The 13,285-nt window shown below is 34.3% G+C and overlaps 1 protein-coding gene across 13 annotated transcripts in view; it reads right to left on the bottom strand.

Annotated features, from left to right (window-relative positions):
- LOC113110868 (calmodulin binding transcription activator 1b) overlaps positions 1–13,285 on the bottom strand; it is a 292,263-nt gene that overhangs the window by 43,067 nt on the left and 235,911 nt on the right. For all 13 annotated transcript variants that reach the window (XM_026275119.1, XM_026275114.1, XM_026275115.1 and 10 more), the window contains one exon: positions 4,791–4,862. In XM_026275119.1, coding sequence (XP_026130904.1) covers positions 4,791–4,862 — 72 coding nt within the window. The remainder of the gene's footprint in view (positions 1–4,790; positions 4,863–13,285) is intronic.

Raw genomic sequence — 13,285 nt, 5'->3', positions numbered from 1 at the left:
AAATAAAAGGCTCTTTTGGGGCTATCTGTAGCCTCCAGGATTGAGAGACGGAGGGTGACTAGTCTACACTCCTGACGGCTGGTCCACACTGCAGCTTATTCGGTCTAAAAACTCTCCATTTATACAGGAAGAGAACATCTGATCAACTTTGACAAGAAAGCATTTAACCTCAGAGAAAATATTTAATTATTTACTGTATAGGTACCATACTTTAACAAATGAAAAAAAAAGTTTAGTTTGGCTTTATTTTTATTTTAAAACTTTCTTTCTTTTTTTTTTCATTCTATTAACGGCAGAAAATATACGTTATCTCTCTGATTTTGATTTCATTCTTTATTTTTACATTTAGACAACAGAAAACAGGAAAGCATATTCTTTTTAATGTTGTGTTTTATGTATTTCAACACTAACCATAACAATGTCTTTCATTATTTTCTGCCTTTGAGTTTAATTAATTTTTCATCAATTCATTTATTGTTTTTAGTTTTAATTTAGTTTCATAATATATAATCTGTATCATGATATAGCATAGTCCCATCGGTTTTCAAGTTCTAAAACTTATTTTTTTTATTTAAATATATTTTTAACAACAGAAAAACATGATGTATTTTTATTTTTATTTTATGCTAATAACAGAAAATGTGATTTATTTTTAAAATGCTTTTTATTTATTTATTTAATTTTGTTTTAGCAAAATATTTTTTTTCTGTTCTTCTGTTTTTTCTTCTTCATTATTTATTGATTTTCCAGCTATAATAAATAGGTTAAACCATCTATATTATGATAATGCATGGGTCTTCAAGTTTTTAAAACTTTAAGTGACTAATGTGAACTAAAGTACAAAGACTGACCTTGACACTTGTGATTGACAGTGCAAAAAGGTGTGTGTGTGTGTGTGTGTTTGTGTGAGCTTTCTGAGAGCTCGGGTGGGCTCCAATCACTGCTGTGTAACCTTGTGAGTCCGATCGCTCTGCTGTAGCATAAATCAATGAGCATCTTTGATCGTGAACACACTGGATCACACACTCCTCAGTCTCCTCAAGACACTTCCTGTATCCGTTTTAAACATGTTTATCTGTATTAGGTGACTGCTAACTACTAATGCAAGTGACATCTTTATATTTTATGTCTGGTTTTATATTTCATATCTGGAGTAATGATGCTGAAAATTCAGCTTTGCGTCACAGGAATAAATTACATTTCAAAATATTTTCTAATAGAAAACAGATAACTTGAAATTGTAACAATTTTTCATAATATAACAGTGTTTATTTTTAATCAAATACTTAGCCTTGGTTAGCATAAGAGGCATCTTCCAAAAACATCAAATCATAAACGGAGGACATTTACATAGATTTACATCAACAGTGTGGCTCTTTTGATGTAACAGCGAATTCTCTCTGATTGGTAAAGCGCTTCACTATTAAATAAGATTAGACCATCACTTAATCTCAGAGCTCACTGTAGGTCTGCACAGAGGGGTTTATACATTATCACTAAAAATCTATTTCTCTGTGGAGTAAATGAATGGGATTCTGACCTCAGAGCACCACAGTTGCGCTCTATTTGTATGCAGACACCATCCTGCTTTATAACATTAATATGTAGCAAGCGCTGCTTCATAAATCAAACGCTGCTGATGATAATCTGCTTGTGATTGGGCAGGTGTGCTGGTGTAAAGATGAAAGTTTTAAGCATTGTGAGTGTGTATGGATAGGTTTACTCTCATTCTCTCTCTCTGTGTGTGTGTGTAATGTGGGTGGACTCACTCTCTCTGTAATCAATCATTCTTACCTGCCCAGCTGAGCTCAAGCTTCTGTAACTGTGAGAAATCTGACAGCTTAGATTCGTTTTATCACCACTGAGTTCTCTCGCTTTTTTCACATGATTTCTTTCTCTTTTCTCCTCTTTTTCTTCTGTGGTTTAACATTATGTTATCATCCCTCAACTCCCACTACACCTCCAGTCAGAGCAAGCACACACACACACACACACACACACACACACACACACACACACACACACTGAGTGTGAATTATAAAATTACTTTTGAAAAGTTCTACTTTTGTAAAAGACATTTCATAGGTAATTTTGAAGGTGCAGTCTGTTCATCTCACGCAGTTAACTGTCTTTCATCCAAAACATTTTTTGGATACACTAGTGACTATAAATTGCGAAATGCACTATATATATTTTTTATATGTCTAATACTCATCCTAATACTTTCTGATTTCCGATGAAGCAGTTAAAATTTTATATTGAATTAATTTGTGCATTTGAAACAAAATTATCTGAATGAATGATTTAAATGACTCACTCGTCACTTAATGAATCAGTGTTTCTAAATTAATTTGTTGAGGGAATGATTCAACTGATTCAAAAAGACTTGTTTCCTTACAGAATGGACCAGTGTTTTTAAACTAATTGGTTGAAGCAGTGATTCAAGTGACTCAAAGTCAGCCACTTGTTTTGTCACTGAATGAATCAGTTTTTTAAAGACACTGTTGAGGGAATGATTCATGCCCTCGTAAAGAATCCACTTGTTTGTTACAGAATGAGTCAGTATTCTTGAACAAAGTTGAGGATTCAATTGACTGATAAATGTCAGCCACTTGTTTAGATCCTGAATGAACCTGTTTTTAATTCAAACCTGTTTGCTTCAAATGGCTCACTAATAAAGTAACTTGTTTAATTTTCAATTGAATCTGTAAATCTGAATGAATACGGAGAGTAAGTGATTCAAATGGCTCACTTGGAAAGATAGTAATTGTGTGATTTTTAAAAAGTGTCACTGTAAAAATTCTCACCATTATCAGACAGACATTCACAGCCAGAGCTGTCAGGTTTGACCAAAGAATTGCAGTGACGAATAAGTGCTGAAAAGGCATGGACACAGTTATTTTTGCACCTGTCTTTATTGAATATGCATTTGTAGGAGTTTCCCTTACTAACACAAAATTTAATGGAGCAGAGTCTTCAAATGAATTATGCAACCAGATTTACTAATGTTTGCACTTGTCAAATTACTGGTATTTGCGCCATTATTTAACGCCCCCCAAAAAGCATGTCTTAAACTATTTTGCGCTTGAAATGACTGTAATTATTGTTGGTAGAGGAGGCACCGCAGAGAACAGAGAGTGCATGGTAGAAAGGAGTTTTTTTCAACATGTATTAATTTATCTTGAATGCCAGATGACCACATTATCCATATAACATATAGTTTGCCAAGCCATCCTATTTTAAAATTTGCTTCAGGAAGTAAAAGAGGACTTCAAACCCTCAACTAGGAGTCATGCAATACCAGGTCTATCAAAACTTCTTTATTTGCGACTATGCTAATTTGCACTGTACTTGGCATATTGCGTTGGTCGATATGTAAATGAGATGTTGCGTCTGTGTTCTTTTATTTGCATTCTGTTAGAAAATAACACAGAAATTTCCACGCCCATCTTCACTGTATTGGAATTGTCTTCTTGCGCTTTTTTGCCATTTAGTAAAATTGACCCTATGTCTTTTCACAAAGTCCCAGTTCTATTGAACTGTTCAATCAGCACTCTTGGAATAACTAAAAGCATGAACCAGTGAATGAACCAGTTTTTTTTAACTAACTGGTTGAAGGAGTGATTCAAATGCCTCACTCATAAAGTAACTTGTTTCATTCCCAAATGAATCTGTAATTTGTAATGAATCAGGTGAGTAAGTGTCTAATAAAAAAGTGAAAAGTCCAAGTGCTATCGGACCGGTATATCAGCACTCTTGGAATAACTGAAAAAGCAAACTTTCTGCATTTTTAGAATAGAAAAATAATACTATTTATTTTATGAATTGCTTCTCCTTGAAAGTCCCAAAGAAGAGTTTAGTTGTCAGATTTCTCTCACTTCTGGAGGCAATTTCGTCCCTAAAGTATAAACCCACACACTCACACTCGATTTTCTATCATGGTGGGGATTTTCCATTGATTGTTTTATACTCAGCTAATACTATTTTCTATCCCTGCACCTAAAGCTAACTCATTGTATTTTTATATTTCCTTGAAGACGTTATTTAGTATGTTTATTAAGTTATTTCCTCATGGGTGCCATTGCTGCTCCGCACGGTGTAGATGATTTCAGGTTTTACTATCCATGAGGGGACATTTGGTCTCAACAATAAAGGCAAAACTTCACACAAAAACATGTCAACATATTTAAACTCACACACAAATGTTGTGCACAACTACTAATTGTACCTTCAGCTAGTGAAACAGACCCCCAAACAGAGGTCTACTAGTTGGCTGTTCACTATTTAGCTCATGTAAACGAGGGGTGTGCAGCATCAGCGGTCTGATGGCCAGCTGGAGACCGTGTCCCGCACCGCTCAGATGCTGTGGGTGAGAAATGAAAGCTTGCACATCTCGACTGATGCTGCTTGCCGTGCAAAAACCCTCACGTCCTGCTCGCTTATAGTTTCTGTCAGTCTCGGGACAATACTTGGCTAGTTTCACGGGTCTCAGAGCAGTTCACATCAATTTGGGCTGTACGTGAACCCCTCAAATGAACTTATAAAATGCCAAATAGAAAAAGGGCATCTGATCTGTGAACGTCAACAGGCCCAAAACATCATCTAGTTTGTACCATGACCTCTGGCTGCTAATACAGTATATTCCCACAAATGTGTTTATTACCCTCAATTACCGCCATTGCTGTCGTACAGGATGGTGATGAAAGATGTTTTCAGTTGTGGTTCTTGTTAGTCCTGCATCTGAAGCATCATTTAGTGTTAAATAGTAAGGGAAGGAGCTGAACTCTTACCTGTAGCAGCCAGTAACAGCGGCGGTGGAAGGTGGGAATGATGGAGGAGTGGACATAGCAGCCATACAAACACTGAAATAAAGCACAGAGCACACCGTCAGTTACACACTGAGAATAAACACACACACACGTCAGATCAACAGCGATACACCACACAATCATCAGTACAGATGAATCAACTGCAAAAGCTACACAACCATCAGCACACGCTTAAGAATAAATGTTCTTAACTTGCACTGATGGCTGTAGAAAGAGCCTTTAACAGCCATGGAACCTTATGGGACAAAAGCTTCTATATAGAGGAAAAAGATTCTTGAGCTTCTTCACACTGAGAACAAAAAGTACACTGAAAGGTTCTTTGGAGAATCAAAAATGGTTGCATTTTTGTGAAGACAAGAGTTAAAAAGGGACAGTTCACCCGAAAATTAAACTTTGCTGTTAGGTGTTTGTTTTGTTTTGTTGAAATCATGGTCTTTGGTGATTCCAAAAATAAGAATAAACAGGAAACAAAAAAAACTTTTTTTATTAAGGTCTTATGAAGCGAAACAATCAGTCTGTGCAAGAAACTGAACATTATTTACAATATTTGCCATTATCATGCAATGGCATCATATACAAGTAATAATATTATTAATGCAATAATCAAATAATGATGTGAAACACCAATGTTTTTCTAAAGCAATACATTTTTCATTACCTCAGCGTTTTACATAAACTGGTGAACTGGTTCATCTCGAACACTAAAAAGTTCCAGTTCCAAAGAATGATTCGTTTGCGAAACAGATATCACTCTGGACAGTTTTGCTAAGGCTGTCGATTATAGGGAATAACGTTGTAAATAACGTTCAGTTTCTTGCACAGACCGATCGTTTTGCTTCATTAGACCTCAATATATCTTTTGGAGACACGGCTACTAATTTTTTATCGTCTGTATTTGCTTTCTTCACAGCTTCATTTGTTTCTCAAAGCACTGCTGACTTGCCCAGTACCATGGTTTCAACTAAAAATATTTTAAAATCTGTTCTACTGAAGAAGAAAAGTCACCTATATCTTAGTTGGTCTGATGGGCGAGTAAATTGATAGCAAATTTTATTTATTGGGTGAACTATCCACTGAATAAATAAACAACACAACTCAAACTAGAACAGTAACACTATGAACCTGAGTGTGTATCGCAGCTCTACTTCCACAAATCTGAACGATGAAGAGAATAAAGATTGTCAATAATAATATTAAACGCAAACAGTCTCTCTCTCTCTCTCTCTCTCTTCTTTTTTGTTCCCTCATTCTTTCATTTATACACGACACATTCCTTACTTGTACAATCCTTTTTATGACAGGATAAAAATATCTAGAGGGACATGATCTTTAGACGATTGATGTGTGTGTGTTACTGGTGTCCTTCATATCGGGTCAATAACAGCAGGACTGTAAGTCTATTTACAGCACTGGATTACGAGACCTGTCTCAGATATTATTGTACATTCAGCTGGCTGAATTTTACAGGAATGAAGCTCATCTCAGCGTATCAGTCCCACACACACTCCCACATACATACACAAACACACACACACACGCACGCACGCACACACACACACACACACACACACACACACACACACACACACACACACACACACACACACACACACACACACACACACACACACAAAACCAGAATGAGGGAAGCTACAAGCTAATCCTAACGTACAGTCAAGCTACTATTTAAAACTAAAGTGACATTTAATTAAATGGGGGATGCTATGTTGGTTAAGGTATAGAAATCAGATATTTAAATGTAATTTGTGCCTATAATCTTGTTCTACAATAAAAGTAGAAAAAATAAACATTTCTGTACAGGAAAGGGGGATTCAGGAACCATTCTAGTTGCAGAAAATGCTAGAAAGTACACTGAAAATTTACTTTGAACCTATTTTATTTTTTAAATTTTTTTTTACTAAGAAATTGCTAGCAAATTTCACAAAGAATTATAAAGCAAAACAACAAGTAACACACTGAATAAAACTTTGTAGAAGACTGGAATTCTTGTAAAATATGCTCCAATAATATTTGTTTTATTTACAAAACACATTTTTACAGTGGGAGAACAAAATACCTTTCAATTGTTCCAAAGCAAAAATATATATTTTTTTAATGCCTGTCACACACAAAGAACAAAGCATTTACCAAACATATATACCAAAATACATTTTTTAAGAGGTTTGCAATACATACAATTATAAAGTGAACTATAATAGTGCATAATAAGTATAATCTAACTACACTGTAAAATTATTTTTCAAAGTTGTAAGAATTTCTTTCTAGTTCAAAATGTAATGCTGAATTCAATGTTATTTTCTAATTCGTTGTTATCATTTGTAATGTACAAGCAATTTCTGAGTGAAAATTGTTTCAAATTAAATTCCTACTCATCACTTCCTGTTGTCTAAAACACACGTTCTCAGCAAAAGCTATAGATGAATATTTTGCCAAAAGTTTATAAATAAATACACAATACTGATGCAACTGTTTCTAAAAAAAAAAAAAAAAAATAGAAAGAAAAAAAGGATAGCTGTGATTGATTCCAAGTCATTTTTTTTATTACAAAGTTTATTAGCACAATGTACTCTCATTAGAAACATTATTATATAATTTACATTATATAATTTTTATATATTTTTTTACTCTAACCTGCATGTGGAAAATAGGAAGAGTTAGTTACTCCCAAACACTGATTAGGATACACGCTGCAAATGAAGTACAGTGAAACGCGTGTCGTCATCCTCCTATCAGCGGCGCGGAGGTGTTTGCTTTCAGTGGGAGTTGTGCGGAGGTGTTTGGTAACAGTGACTTTAAAAGATGACAGCGTCAGAGGGCATTATTTGCTGTCTGGGGCCTAGACAGATGCCAGAGGCCCACATGCTGAGCAATTAAAGCCTAATTACATTCACACGATTAGATCAGCGCCATCGTCGTGTCTGAGACACGCTCCTACGCACAGTAACGTGTTCATTCACACACACACACACACACAGCCATCAAGGTGCCTTTCAGTTGGGAATATTGCCACTGAATTGGATGCTAATATCTAAATATCTCTTACAGGGGAAATGTGACTCTTTTTACAAGGTTTTCTCGGGACATTTATATATATATATATATATATATATATATATATATATATATATATATTTAATTTTTTTTTTTTTTTTTTTAAAAGACAATAAGCAAGGGACCTGCTGCTCATTTTTTGTTATCTTAGTATCATTGAGAAACTAATACTATTAGTTTTTACTAATATTCCTCTTAATTTTTTAATATATTGTATTAATTTAATTTTTATATTTTATATTATTTTCATTTCAGTAATTCTGTTGTTGCCTATACAGATTTATGAATTTTTATTTCAGGTCTAGATTCTTTTTAGTTTTTTTTTCTTTTCTTTTTTCTTTTTTGTGATTAGTTGTTTAGTTTTTAAGTTTTCCTTTTTTTTTGTATCATTGAGAAACTAATACTGTTAGTTTTTATTGATATTTATTTATTAATTTGTTAATATTTGCATTCATTTTATTTTTAGGTTTTTAGTAATTTTGATGTTGCCCATACAGATTTTCATATTTTTTTTTTTTTCAGTTTTAGATTTTTTTTTTCTGCTTTTCAATTTAATTTTGGTTAATGTTTTAGTATTTTGTTGTGTTTTTTAGTATAAAAAGTTTATATGTTTTTTTATATTTTATTTTATTTCACTTTTTGATTTTTATCTTTGTTTTCTGCTTACATTTTTATTTATTTTAGTAAATGTTTTAGTATTTTATTAAAAAACAAATACTATTTCTTTTTTTCATTTTTATATTTTCTGTTTTCATTTTAAGTTTAAATTATTTTTAGTTTTAGATTGAGTTATTTTAGTACAGTTTTTCATTTTTATTTTATTTTTTAAAGTAGTTTATTTTTTTTACATTTTGCTTTATTTAATGACTATTATACTGGCTCTACAGAACAGTTTAATCTCTGGAGTCGATTTCTACAGCATAAACTTTATTATTAAGAACCTCAAACCTCTAAAACCATTAAAATATCATATGGTGACATATTCAGTGATGCTGTATGTCAAGGACACTGAGGTCATGGTGAAATAAAACACACTCTCACACCAAGCTCATTATGGACAACAGGATTTTGGGAATTTGATGTACTATCTAGACTACATCACAAATGTCTTTCCCAAGACCATTTATTAAAACAAAGTAATAAATAATAATAATAATAAATTCTTGATAATGATATCAGTATCACTAGCACATTTACATATGAATGGCTATTTAACATTCGGCAGCTCGGTGTGGGCGTCGTTAGTTACCCATTACACATGTGAAGAGGTTAACCAATCACAACAGAGGTCATTTACAGTCGTGAAGACACAGCCAGGGTCAGGGAGGGTGGAAAACAGACATTAAATACTAAATAATAACTTATTCTGGTGAAAGAAACCTAACATAAGAAGCAGAATTTGTTGGGGGAAAAAATAGAATGCTACAAAACTGTTGAATATGAATGCTTTAAATAATGCAAAAATGCTTTTGATATTCATTTTCCTCACGCTGGGTAGAAAACGACATCAAACAGTAAATTCAGGCTCAATCTGTAGCACAACTCAGGAACCATGTTGTGAAATGAAGTGAGAGACGCACAGATGTATCTTTCTGGGCAGAACGTGTTTAATGCTCTTACTCATTCTGTCTCTCAGAGGATCAGGTATCATCAGGGATTTGAGCTGTAGTCTCATTCAGAAAATAAAAAACACAACACACAAGATATCGGTAACTGACTTTGTGTGACGGAACATTCTAAAAAGTTTGTCTGTCGTTAGTTTAATGTTACAAATAACCTTTTTAATGCTGTAACTAGTATTTAATACATTCTCACAACACAAAAGAAGATATTTTGACAGATGTTGGGAACCAGCTTCCATAGAATGGGAAAATAAACATCAATGAAGTCAATGGCTACTGGTTTTAAATATCATTTTGATGTTTTTCGTCAATTTGTTTGGTTTTAGTCTATACACTTTTCACCAATTTCATTTTAGCTTTAGCTTTTATTTTTATATTTAGTTTTAATTTTAAAGATTTAGTAATTTTGTTGTGTGTTTTAGTATATACAGGTCTTAGTTTTCATTTCAGTTCAATTAAATTTATGCATTTAGCAGACGGTTTTATCCAAAGCGACTCACATTGAATTCAGGCTATCAATTTTTACATATCATGTGATCCCAGGGAGTCGAACCCCCAACCTTGCACTTGCTTGCTTGCTAGCGCAGTGCTCTGCCAGTTGAGCTACAGGAACACTTTAAATTCACATTTTAATTTTAAGTTTTAGTCATTGTGTTCTGTTTTATTCAATACAGTTTTTATAAATTGTTATTTCAGTTTGTTTTTATTTTTCATATTTTCTGTTTTCATGTTATTTTAAAGTTTAAGTCATTTTGTTCTGTTTTATTCCATTTTTATAAATTTTTATTTCAGGTGACGTTAAAAAAAATTAATATCATGGAAAAATTCTTTACTTTTTGCAATTTAATTAACTTTTTACTATACTAGATTCATTGCACACAAGCTGAAATATTGCAAGAGTTTTATTTTAATTTTTTTATTCTGATGGTTATGATTTACAGCTTAGGACAAAAAAAATTGAATAATTTCTCAAAGATCAATCAGAAAAAGATAAAAAAACCCCAGAAATGTTCAAGATCTCAGAAGCAGGTTTAATTATGCACTAGTCAGTGGTCTTTCCCATAATTGTGGATGCACCATCTAAACTAGCCCAAGACGTACCCAGTAATTATACTCAAAATTAATCAAACAGTTTGTGTGCAATGAAACTAGAATATTGGAAAGTTAGCTTTTAAAAAAAAAAAAAAAATTACAAAAAATAAAGAACTTTTCCTATTTTATATGTTTTTTTTTTGATTTACCTGTATCTATCTATCTTACTTTACTTATATCTTTACTTAATTAGACTTTACTTTGTACATAGTATCCCTTCACAGATGCTAGTATGCACCAAATGTATCTACAGGCTCATTTATAGGCTGCAGTCTAAAGCAGATGACAAAGCGTTCAAATGTTTTGTACAGAACAGGAGAACAGTTCAGTGTGTTTGAGAAAGCAAGTGTTTGCCTACAATCTGCTTTATCGCTCTGAACTTTAACCCAAAGCCCCAGTGAAATCAAGCATCAAACGGTCCTCATATCAGCAGCGAATGACCACGAGCCGGGGCAGATAACTGCAGGACAGAGGATGCTGCGTCTGCAGAAACAGGAGCAGAGCTGGGGCGGCTCGCAGGAAACGCCAGTGCTGCGGTTTGATGCTGATCAACAGAGACAGATCAGAATGAAAGTGATGGGGACAGACCGTGCTGGACACACATGTGTGAGTGTCTGTGTGCCAGTCACGTCTGCCTGAGTGAAGACATGCTGTCCGGTGATGTTAATGGCAAGCCGTCGTCAGGGCTGGGCGGAGGGCCAAAGGCATTAAGCGGAATCGAATTCCTCCAAACTAGCTTTAATCAGCAGGTTTTTAAGGTTAGAATTACTCTCTCTCACTCAGAGCCAAGGTTAAAGCACACAAGAGTCAGTGGCTGGGAAAAGAGATGACATCATGGCCATGTGTGTGTGTGTGTGTGTGTGTAGCACAGCGTTTCAAATCACAATTGAGTTCCAGAATTTGAAGTGAGGCAGCAAAAGGGATGCAAAATTTTATTTTATAATGCCATTCAGAAGTATGGAATTGGTAAGATATATATATATATATATATATATATATAAGTGTCTTATGCTCTTCAAGGCTGCATATATTTGATCAAAAATCTTTAATATCGTTAAATATTATTACAAATTCAAAAAGTTTACTGTATTATATATATGTACTGTATTACTGTATTATATTTCAATTCAACATCCAGTTCTGATTAAATTCGAATTCTACCTCCAAAAAGTAGAATAACTATATAATATATAGTATATATTACTGTTATTTTGCCATGTCTCATGCACTGCTCATTAAATTCTTAAATCGGAATGATAGTGCAATATTCTGAAATCATAAAATAAAATAATATTAATATTTTGTTAAATAAGAGATTACTCAATTTAGCTATTGTTCATTTGGTAATAAAAAAACTATATTTTTATTTAATAAAAAAAAAAGAGTTTGCCTATGTCCACCCCTTTAAGAAAAGGCCAACCCCTTCAGTAACATCAGGACGACAGATGTTTTGTGCTGTCATCTACCAGGATGATGAAGATGAAACAAGGCTGTACATTTCAACGAGAAACCATTATTGTATAGTGCAATTTACCACAGACAAAATGTGCAAAAAACCTACAGGTGCTTTCTGGGTGTATAAGTTACTGATGCTTATTGACATTCTTTTGTGTCGCTGGACCTTTCTCGCACCCTGTGCGGACACCCGAAGCACTATATATACACTCCCTTCTCCAAAAGCATAGCCTGGAGAAAGACAGAACAGAGAGAACGCTGGAAAGAGAGAAAGCCAGAGGCGCTGCACTCATGTAAACACTTCTGTGATTAGAAAGGGAGCTGTCCATTTCTTAAGGACGCCAGTCAGAAAAACTTCGGCTTACAACAATCATTTTATCCCGGGGAAATTGCACTGGAGCCTGGAGCAATGAATACTCACATTCAAAACATCCTCTGGCTAAAAATCCTTCAGTCTGTCAAGAGTGCCTCTCCTTTATCTAATCGTACAGATGCACTCTTCTCTTCCTTTTCCCCTCTCTTTCTCTTATCTGGCTGCCGAGGGTGGATTTTTATCGGCCGGCGATAAGGGTCATCCTGCAGCGGTTGCTATTGGAGGCAGTGGAAGTGGGTGAGGCTGAGCCATTGAGAGTCTGAAGAGCACCAAACCGAATCCCTGCTGATTGTGCTGACATACAGTTAGCACCTGAGGGGGCCGCGACTCAGAGGAGACTACTGATGAAGAAGGACAGATACACCCGTCTTTCTCCTCTCTTTTCATGGCCACTGCCGTTTCAAGTGTCCCCAGGACAGTTAGCCACAATGGAGGCTTTGTAAAGCAACGCGCAAATCTCCTCTGGGGACACGTGGGGTCACTTCAAGTGGCTGGATGGACTATTAACCTTTGATAAGAATGACAATGAGCTAACAGCATGGTAACAAACAGCAGAAGAACAGTTTCAAGTGGTTTCAACACTGAAGCAGAACATTCATTCTGCTTTTTCTCCAAACAACTGATCACACGATTATATGATTACTGCAGGCTGTCAAGCACCCCCACCTAAAAAAACCTTAAATCTCATATTCAAACATAAACTTCATTTATGAAACAATAATCACTTGTGTCTCATTCTGCCTCTGTAATAGTAATCATATATATATGATATGCTAATATACATTAATATATTGCTAAATTAAAAAATGGAAAATGTTTTATTAGAAGTATTAATAATAATA

This window comes from Carassius auratus, chromosome 11 (assembly GCF_003368295.1).
Source record: "Carassius auratus strain Wakin chromosome 11, ASM336829v1, whole genome shotgun sequence".
NCBI lineage: Eukaryota > Metazoa > Chordata > Actinopteri > Cypriniformes > Cyprinidae > Carassius > Carassius auratus.
The sequence above is the reverse complement of the archived record's forward strand: the minus strand, read 5'-3'. Positions and strand labels throughout refer to the sequence as shown.